This window comes from Galleria mellonella, unplaced genomic scaffold (assembly GCF_026898425.1).
Source record: "Galleria mellonella isolate WM207_F2 unplaced genomic scaffold, CSIRO_AGI_GalMel_v1 utg21, whole genome shotgun sequence".
In the NCBI taxonomy this organism is placed as follows: Eukaryota; Metazoa; Arthropoda; class Insecta; order Lepidoptera; family Pyralidae; genus Galleria; species Galleria mellonella.
In genome coordinates, this window is record NW_026442037.1 from 2,059,644 (window position 1) to 2,070,739 (window position 11,096).

The following is an 11,096-nucleotide window of genomic DNA, read 5'->3' on the forward strand; positions in this document are numbered from 1 at the left end:
AATAAAGTTGTAACAAAATATTTTTATATTTTACTGAATTAGGTGTTAGTCGTCGTGTGATCTCGGGTAGAATCGACCATTCCTTCTTATCCCGTGGGTGTGGTAAGAGGCGACTAAAGGAAATTAATGGCCGAGAGATGGCTAACTGCGGTTACCAATCCGCCTGCCAAGCGTGGAAACTATTGGCAAGTTAGTATTTATTATTAGTATATTTTTGTCTGTCACTAACAGTAAATGTCAGTGATATATGAATAATTAAATGTAATGTTTGTCCGTCTTCGTCTATATCTGTATTGATTTTTTGTATTCATCGAAGTATCGATTAAATATTGATTCCATTTTCTTTTAAAAAATCGATAAATAATAATAACAGTTCTTGTGAATAATTGTTCTAATTATCTCGCATATGTCGAGCTAATATAAAGCGTTTGTCTCGCAGTTGGATTGCGTGCGATTCGCTTTCTGATCGCAACGGCACCATACCTGATCTGACAATATTTCGCTGGAGATATTAATGAATGGATGAAATTATGAAACTCGTTTTTTAGTCGTCTTGTGTCATTTACATGTAATGCAAACATCGAAATATTTTTATGATGACTTGAATATTTTAAAGGATTGATAAAATTTTAAAAAAGATATTTATAGAAAGAAGTTTGTGTTATTTGTAAATTATATTTAGAGGTTGCTCCATTGTAGATAATTACTAAAGTAGTTCAAAGGATGTGCAAGCTAAAATGGCAATAAGGCAATAAAGACCTAAAATGTCGAATCGATAACAAATTCTCGAATGCTGACTTCATTCAGGTAAATGAAGGGTAGAATTTGTTCAATAAGTCAACGGATACAGGTGGTTCAGGACCATTCTTTATGGCAGTCTATGGGACAGTTTTATATTTAACAGTAAATGGATAATGGCTGACATAGCAATGATGAGGTAGCGACAAAGTCAATGGATGCGTGTGGTCTGAGCTAGTGGCATCTGTTTATCCCGAAAGGCCATACTTTCTGACAGTCTATGCAGAAGTAAATTTTTATAGATAAACATGGGTATTTGAAATAATAATGAATGTGTTACTATGTCCATATTACATTAAACATACAGATAACATATATTGTCTATGGTTTATTATATTTAACGCTTTACCGATTTTACATGCTTTACCACTAAGTTAAGTAGACTTGGTATTCTATACATAGTCTATATTATACGCCTGTTTACTAGCATTACTTTATAGATTTTTTTATTCATGGAAATTATAAATATAATATTCAAAATATAAAACACTTAAAAGTAGGTTTTAGTCATCTTTTGCAAGTGAAGCAGTCACTTAGTATATTTAAAATTATTACATTTATTGATATCGAGTCCCACAAAAAAAAACTGACTTCAATTGTGAAAAAAAAAAAAACAGTTTATTTTGAATTAAGAACTTAACTACTGAACCGATTATTATATTATATATATATATATATATATATATATATATATATATATATATATATATATATATATATTTAGTTATAATATTTATATATTGACCCAGTGACGGATATATTATTAAATATTAGTTTTTTTATTTTTTACAACTTAGAATGGCAAACAAGGTGACGGCCCACCTGATGGAAAGTTTTAACTTGTCGCCTATAGATATAGTAAAATATATAACATATACTACACATATATTATAGTTTCGCCTATATACCCCCCATAACGATATATAAATATTAGTTATTCAATATATAAAATCGACATGAAGAGCCCAATCAATATTACTATAGATATCCGATAGGTAATTATGGGCCATGAATGGGCAATATTAATAAGACCTTTTTTTCTGCCAGAAATGTCTAGACTTCTAGACATACTCAATCCATAGATATCGGTACTGTACCAATATTGCCCATGCCTATTTATTTGTTTCTATGACATTTTGGGAATGAAATAATAGTTGACGTACTATAACTATCCCATAACTATCTGGCAAATGTGTAAGATGATATTTATCATTAATTTATGTACTGTCAATCTATATGACCTTTTGTAATTTCTCCTATATGGGTTTTTAGACCCATTTCCATATTAAACACCATTCGTAACTTATTAGGAAATCGTTACAGTATCATCATTGGTGCCCCTTATTCCTTCATAGCTATAACTATTAAGTAACATAACGTTGAATTAATTCACGTTTGGTTCCGTTAGAAAAAGATGGGCATATCTAAAACCAGTCAAAACACTCTCGTTCTCAATATTGTCACAGTTTGTAGCTTGCGAATGACACCGATATAAATATGAAGAAAAGGTACGATGCCACACAAACAAGCGTGGCTTGTTGTTGAGGAAACAAGTTCACTTGGTAGCCAGCGATTAGCTAATCGAAATGGCTGCTTTTGTAAGTATCGATGATAAAAACATTCCATTTCCAAATTTTGAAAATGGAATCGTCATAGACTAAACTCGAATATGTTTTTGTTACAGACAAAGTTAACATTCTTGGCAGTCCTCGTGAGCTACAGTCACGCTGGCGTTTTACACGGGCATGATGATGTGGGTGATGTCGATCACGGGTCGAGCTATTCTTCTGCATCAGTTGGTGGTTTCAGCGCACCTAGTGCCTTGGGTGCTACATCGAGCTTCTCTCCTAGCAGTTTTCCCGCCGGATCTCTTCCATCAGCTTCTTACCACGGATCTAGTATAGGCAGTGCCCACAGTGGCTTCTCATATGGAGGTGTGGGTGGTGCTTTCTCATCAGGTGGACACGGCGTAGGATTCGCTGGCGGTTTAGGCGTAGGAGCCGTAGGTGGTTTTGGCGTCGCTGGTGCCGGCGGATCAGCTCCTCTACCAGGACCTAAATCACCTGTTATCGATGAAATCCACGGTCTTGCTAATAGTAGAGGAGCCCCGACACAATACCGCGTCAGAGAAGAGCCTTACAAAGTATTCAGGGAAGTAACACACAAGGTAGCTGAACCTGTGCCTGTGCCTGTACCTCATCCAGTGAAGGTGCCTGTACCACAGCCTTACCCCGTTAAGGTTCCAGTGGTAAGAAACGTACCAGTACCAGTAGTCAAGATCCAGCACGTCAAAGTCGACAAGCCTGTCCCTTACCCAGTGGAAAAGATCGTCAAAGTACCCGTTGAAAGAGTAGTCGAAGTACCAGTGGAACATCCAGTTCCAATTGAGAAAGTCGTCGAAGTGCCAGTGGTTAAACTGGTTAAGGTTCCAGTCCATGTTGTGAAGTCGTACCCAGTACCGGTAGTGAAGACGCTCCACCATAAAGTCCACACTCACCATCACCACCACGGATGGAAGGGCTGGTAAATTATAGGAAATACATTCAATATTCTTTCATACCTAGTCCCGGTCTTTTGTAAATACACTTCGCCAATTAGCTCATCGCGAGGCTGCAATCTAGGGTGTTAAACTAAGTCATTAATTTAGGTGTATATGTTTTTTTTTTATGATTTCTATTCGTTTTGTAAATAGTAATATAGGTTCTATTACTTTATTAAAACGATTTCCCAAAGATTTGTTTGATTTTATTTATTACCTCGACATAATGTTTTTGGGCTGTAGTGAGACTGATCCTTACTGACGTTATGAATCGGAAAATGAGTTTATTTGTTTGTTACCTTATAGCGCCTTAACGGCTAAACCAATTACTACGAAATTTAGTATACATATATTATGTGGGATGAGAAGGATATAAGCAACTTTTTTTATTCTGGTCAATAAATATATCCCGGTTACGCGAATGAAGTCGCAGGTAAAAAAGTGGATGCAGGTTGCTCAAGACCGTCCCTTATAGTCTATAGTGGAGGCCTATTTTTAATAGTGGACAGACAATGACTGAAATAATGATGATGATATTAAACTTTACTTGATTTTTTAAATGTAATGTAATACATATATCTAAACTAAGTCAGTTATGTACGATTATATATCATTATAGTAATGATTTTTTTTAAATATCTACATTTATTGACTTAGAAAAAATAGAAATCCATTGGTATTTTATACCTTATTCTATATATATCTATAATAGCACTATATATTAAAAATCTATGCTTATATATAATAAATTTTTAGTCGACATAAAAAAGGAAGAGTTTTTTATTTCATGACATCTTTGCTTGTTCTGAATCGATTTTGATGATGACATTTATTCGATATTTATTTTGTCTGTAGTGGTATAGTTTTTGTTTTGTAGAAGAATATATTAAATTACAATAATAGAAGTAGCAAATATAAGTAGTACAAAAAATATTTATGCTTATGCATAAATATTTTTTAATGGTCGTATGACCACTGAAATAGTACCCAATTGTTAATTTTGAATTTTGAGAAATGACAAACAAACTGATGTAAGATGGTTAACAGAAACTCTGCAGAATCTATTGTCATGGGATGCCATTCCCATTGTTTTCATTCTTATCTAATCTCTTATTTTTCTCGATATCCGCATACTTTGGTCTGCAGACTTTGATGAAATATGTTCTTCGAAGTATACACTACCGATCATCTAATGTAACCATGTTTAATGCAAATAAAGAATCTGAATCTAAGAATATGCAAAGAAACTAAAATTATAAAATTGAAGATATATCCAATTTCATTAAAATGATCAAGGGATAACTTTAGTATCCAAAAATTTTATAGAGTAATACCCAATTGGCCTTTGCAGATGAAGCACTTTTGTCTGAGAATAAAATTTGCTTTTTATTTGTCTTATCTTCTCAGGCTTTTTATGTCCAATAAGACATAACCCAAGACTTTAATTTTATAATAATAATATATATAGGTAATATAATAAAAAGTCTACAATTACAATATGCGCTATATATAGTTACATTCCATGGAAAAACATTAAGGACTTAAAAATCTCTGCTGAATAAATAAAGATATTGAAGATTTACACTGCACAATTCTAAGCCAAAGTATTTGAAAAAAAAACACATAAATTACATACAGAGATCCCTTTATGGGAAAAATATTTAACATTTTTTTTATACCACTGAGGTGGCAAGCAAGCATACGGCCCACCGGATGGTAAGTGGTTACCGTAGCCTATGAACAGCTGCAACACCAGAGGTATTACGCGTGCGTTGCCGAACCTGAAGAAACCCCTTTACCCCCCTTTTAAAGAACCTTTAAGATGTGCAGGGATACTCGATGGCGGTATAAAAAATAAAACTATTTATATTTTAGTATAATATATTACATATATGTCAAGGAAATCGATATTGACTCCTCTTATCCCAGTCAGCGATCATATCTCAGACATACGGACAAGGTTAACGATAAAAGCTAGAATTTATGATAAATTTATGATAAAACAATTTGTGCCGAAATTATAGTGTACATATATTCATCGTTTGCATATAAATCCCTACCGAAGTGGAGAAATTAAATGGAGAAACCAGATAGCGTTTTTATTAGAATAACAAATTTGTGTTAATCTAAAGGGATGGTTGATATTACATAAGTATTGCTCAAATGAATATAGAAAAGATGTAATTTAGGCTACTGCCGGTTATATTGCCTAATATTATTTCATAATTAATTAATATTATTAAATGGTCTCTAAAATATATATTAAGATATGTAAAATATTACTTTTTGTATCTATTATATGTTTAAAACTTAATGGAAAATAATTTTGTTGAAATTATCAAGGAAATAGACAGATAGATAGATAGATAATTTATTTACATTACTTACAGCACACAAATTACAATAAAAAATACACATACCTAATACACAGTAAATGGGGGGAAAGGGATTGTTAGTAATGGAGACTAAAAATCCTATTGCTAGCAATATACCTAACCAGGTCGACCTCCACGCGGTTCCCCCTGGAAACTATCATGGTTAGTTCCTGATGAATTTATCATGATAGGCTAACTGGCCTGTTTTCATTCTCATCTATCACCCTTCACTGGTGCTCCGCCAGCGTATCCCGTTAGCGCAGGCGGGGTTGCCATACCATTTTCATCTAACAAAAAATACACAGTAAAAGAGATAAAAGAATGAAAATAAAAAAGCAACAAAACAAAAAAAAAAGCAAAATATTTAAACCAACAATTTCCTTTCTTTCCCTTTCTATCACAAAATGGTCACATCTCAGTTTATTGCTTTGCCCTTAAAAGAGCAAAACACTGATATTCTGTTGTGGCCAAGAGTCAGTTGCGAAATTCCTTATTAAAAATAATAATAAAAAGAAATATAAATAAAATGCATTGTGTGTGTCCATTACATTCGCCTCCATTTGATATTATATTTTAAATAAATAACAGATACCATTAGAAATACACTTTTAAATAAAATTAGTGATTTTCAAATGATTTTAAAAAGAAGTAGGTTCTCAATTCGGTTGTATTTTTTTTATGTTTGTTACCTCATAACTCAGTTATTTGGAATTGGCAAATTATTTTTTATCTACAAGGATTTGCATCCAGATTGGTTCAATAGAAATTTTATCAAAGTGGTTTCAATAGTTTAGTTTTTAAATGAAAATAAATGGTTTTGCCACAATTGAAGTTGCTTTTCTTTTGTGGAAAACAATCTCTAATTACTAAAATAACAAAACAAACAAACGACAAACGAAACAAGCGTTTGTCGTTTGATTGTTTTGTTGTTTTTGATGACACTAAAACTAGTTTGTCAAATCAAATTTTCGACTAATTCCCCGGTGAAGGACAACACAGTTAACATACCAAATTAATATCTATCGTTTGTTAATGTCTTGTAGTTTTAAATAACTTATATAAATGTTGCTGATAGCGGTATGTAGTAAAGCCGTAAGGCTTACGACTTGTTTCTTTTATACCATGACTTTGTATCTAGAATTTAGTAAATAATCTAACAATTAACATCATATCAGCCTTTAACTGTCCACTAAACAGAAGCCTCCCCCTGGGGGGTTTTCTAGTAGTTGCGACGTTTGACAGGCGGATTGGCAACCGCAGTTTGGCTTTGGAGTTTTGGATGTTTTGTAAGGGGCACTGCTATCCATCCCTCGCCCTCCCTTAGTGAGCTCTTACGACACCCACGGGAAATGAAGAGGTGACATATTCTATGCCGGGACCAACCGGCGGAAGGCAGCAATAAGTAGTTTTAATTCATTCATTCATTTTTAATATAAAAATGGCAAGGGTTACAAGTTCTGTCACATAAGAAGCTATGAGCTATAGGAAGTTATAAATAAGAAATAATACCTAAACCAGAATGTTTTGATTAATATCTCACTATTTGTTACATCATCACGAGAAGATAACTAAACGAATTTTAACGGAAACTAAAATTTTATAATTGTGTAGGTTATTATGTCAAGTTTGTGACTGATTTAAATTTGTGTTAACTAGTATATTTGTTTAATTAGAATTATTTAAAAAACAAATAAATGCATCGCTTGATTAGAATATTTTATTTTAATTTGTGTTAACTGATAGATTTTTGTTTAATTGGAATTATTAAAAAAAACATCAAATAAATGGATCGTTTATTAGAATATTTCAATTTGTGTTAACTGTTATTTTTAATTAGAATTATTAAAAAAGCAGCAAATAAATGCGTCGCTTGATTAAAATACTTTAATTTAATTTGTGTTAACTGGTATATTTGTTTAATTATAATTATTTAAAAAATAAATAAATGGATCGCTTGAATTAAATACTTTAATTTAATTTGTGTTAACTGGTATATTTGTTTAATTATAATTATTTAAAAAATAAATAAATGGATCGCTTGATTAAAATACTATAATTTAATTTGTGTTAACTGGTATATTTGTTTAATTATAATTATTTAAAAAACAAATAAATAGATCGCTTGATTAGAATATATTAGTAATTCTTATCTGTACTAATCCCTATCAATAATTTTCATTCATTGACTGTTAATAAGTATACTATTTTTTATAAAACTATGAACGAATGAAGTAACACTAAGGACTATAAACCTTGAACCTTCCCACATTTACAGTTACTAAATGAGACGCAACAGAAATTTTCGAACCACTATGTTGTAAAATATTGTTACTACACACACACTATTTTGATTACTATATATGCTTTTTCAGACTTTTTCAGACCTGTAATACTGCGACCTCCGTGATTTTTGTGTTTGCTCTTTATTAAGTAGGCTGCCGATTTTTGTCAGTGATAGGTATTTTAAGCTGCTCTTAGCAACGATGTCTTTCACCTCTTCAGGATATAAAGTGCATTTTCCAAAGGAGATATATCGTTTATATATGAGTGGACTGCAGCTACAAATTACATAATACTTTGGAATTTCCTCCTGACTGCAATAAAATCTGCAAACAATTTTTACGTATATACCTAGTTTTTTTTTTTTTTTGATGAGTGAAAATGGTATGATAGCCCCGCCTGCGCTAACGGGATACGCTAGCGGAGCACCAGTGAAGGATAATAGATGAGAATGAAAACAGGCCAGTTAGCCCATCATGATGAATTCATCAGGAATTAAACATGATAGTTTCCAGTGGGAACCGCGACGAGGTCGACCTGGTTGGGTATATTGCTAGCAATGGGATTCTCAGTCTTCTTTACTAACAATCCTTTTCCCCTCAGGTATATACCTAGTTAGGACATGTGCATAACTTGTAGCGTCCAATGAGAGCCCTTGTTAATACATAAATATTATTTTTACTCAAGAGACATAATTTCTTTGAGTAATTTTCAGAAAGCCTCTTATTTAGAGCTTTCGAGTGATTTAACCCTGACAATAAAAGTCAACTATTATTTGCTGTTTTTGGATTACTATAAATACACCTGATTACTTAAATCTCATTTAGGTAAAGATTATAGGCATGGAAAACAAAGATCACAATGTAATTTGAATATCACTTCATGCATTGTTACTTCTAACGGTGTTGGTTACATTGGTGAGTAATAAAGAATACTCTTATAAAACTTTCTTACTCTTTTCCTCTTTCACGTGGATATTGTAAGGGGCGACTTAGGGAACTTAGTAGTCAAAAGATGGGCAGCAGCGTACATCTCAAAACATCCCAAAAGCGTACCTATGGTTGCAAATCCGCATGTCAAGGAAGGCGATTTCTGGCAAAAGGTTTTTGGTCTCCTCGGGAAGGTCTATATTCAGTTGTGGATAGTTAACGGCTGATTTGATGATAATGATGACGACTTTAAAAAAAACCAACGACATAAAGTTTGTTATTTTAATTTCTTACAGAAACCAAGAGCAGTAATGATGAATAAATGATGAAAATATAATCACGATAGAATCCACAGTAACGTGTGATAAAAAATCTTCATAAACAAATGGTACTGATAAATAGAATATATCAATCAAGAGTAACGTTCAGAGAGGCTCATAATTTTTCTTATTTGCATATACGTTATGAAATGTATTTGACAATTCTGAACTAATATTGATGACTCTTTTGCAATTTATAAGGGTCTCCCCTGCTTCGATTTCTAATTTTCCCACGATTGAAGCAACTGCCGTTGAAATATAATTTATTAGAAAATAAAGATCAAAATTTGTACATGTTACAACAACTGCAAGTTCACAAACATTGAACCAACGACCATTTTATGTGTATAAAGAAATTAAATCGCTTGCATAATCATAGAAAACGGTCATCGCATCGGGACCAAAGATTTACATATTATCGTACATTTTAGCAGATGTGATGTGACGTTTTGCTACAGAGACATCCGTTAGAATTGGGTTTAAATTATTCATATGCGTTATATCGAAAGAACAACTTTGATTTGGTATAAATACACGGCGATGTTACGTTATGAATACACAAACCACTCGGCCTCGAAAGGGAAAACAAGAGCTTGTCTTGGGCTGGCTTTAAAAGCGATTAGCTAAAAGCCATGGCGTTTGTTGTAAGTTCATGACAGCAATATTGTTTTTAGACAAGAGAAAAGATTCCAAATTTAAAGAAATTAGTATAAATGAAGAGTTTGGATCAATTGAAATATTTATTGGAATAAGTTCACAATTAGCAAATGTCGTGCAAAAATACAATTAAGAACATCTTTTTGAAAAATATAATTGATCAATATTTTTTAATTTTTGTTGCAGGTTAGGGTACTTTATATATCGGCTATCGCATGCGCCGTTCATGCGGGAGTATTGTCTGGTGATCACGGCCAGGATTCATACGTAACCTCAGCTCATAGTGCCCCATCAGCTTCATATGGAACGCCATCAACTGTGTACGGTCCTCCTGCTGTAAGCAGTGCCAGTTTTGGAGATCTGGGTGGTCATGGGTCAAACGCTGTCGACGCAGGATATTCAGATGATGACCACGGCCATGGGTTTACAGGTGCTGGTGCTTTAACTGGGGCAGGTTTTGACTCTGGATACTCATCTGCGGCTGCAGGTGCTGCATATTCTGATGGCGGTTTTAACTCTGGTCTAGCTGGATCTTTAGCAGGTGCAGGTTTTGGCGGTGGCTTTGCTGGTGGATTCTCCGGAGCAGGTGCAGGATTAGGTGGCGCACCAATTGGACCTCCAAGAGTTATCGGCACCTCAGTACAAGTAGGACGACCGGTCGCCCACGCTTCACAGTACGAACTCGAGCAAGTCGTACAGAAAGTCGTTCGTCGCGTCCCAATCGAAGTGACACGCCACGTCAAGGTCGCCGTTCCACATGCTGTCCCAGTTCCAGTGCCTCAAGAAGTTAAAGTGCCTGTACCTCAGCCTTACCCAGTGCATGTGGATGTTGTGAAACACGTACCGTATCCCGTATACAAGACGCAGCACGTAGAGGTTGAAAGACCAGTTCCATATGAGGTGATTAAGAAAGTACCCGTTGAAGTGATCAGAAAGGTACCAGTGCCAGTTGAAAAACCCTATGAGGTGATCAAGAAGGTGCCAGTGCCCATCGAGAAGCACGTAGAAGTGCCGGTGCCAATCTGGAAACCATACCCTATTCACATTATTAAACATGTCACTCATTACAAGAAGAAGCATTGCTGTTGGTGAACTAATGATATGAGTCGTGATCGTACCAAATAGTCAATAGACATGTAAATATTAATGATAGTCATTAGATATACGTGTAAATAATAAAACAAATATTATCTCACTT

General features: G+C 33.9%; 1 protein-coding gene across 1 annotated transcript; it reads left to right on the forward strand.

Annotated features, from left to right (window-relative positions):
* On the forward strand, positions 1 to 11,096 carry LOC113521848 (uncharacterized). The gene is made up of 5 exons (XM_026907506.3): positions 1 to 189; positions 2,483 to 3,321; positions 7,324 to 7,336; positions 9,865 to 9,885; positions 10,085 to 11,096. Exons 1-5 carry the CDS (start codon positions 127 to 129, stop codon positions 10,988 to 10,990), a joined length of 1,842 nt encoding a protein of 613 aa, XP_026763307.2. The 5' UTR covers positions 1 to 126; the 3' UTR covers positions 10,991 to 11,096.

Excerpts from the sequence above, each read along its gene's own strand:
- LOC113521848 (XM_026907506.3), top strand. The coding sequence starts at position 127 with ATGGCCGAGAGATGGCTAACTGCGGTTACCAATCCGCCTGCCAAGCGT. Across the intron at positions 190-2,482 it reads AGCGTGGAAACTATTGGCAA|ACAAAGTTAACATTCTTGGC; the intron begins GTTAGTATTTAT and ends TTTTTGTTACAG. Across the intron at positions 9,886-10,084 it reads TAAAAGCCATGGCGTTTGTT|GTTAGGGTACTTTATATATC; the intron begins GTAAGTTCATGA and ends TTTTTGTTGCAG.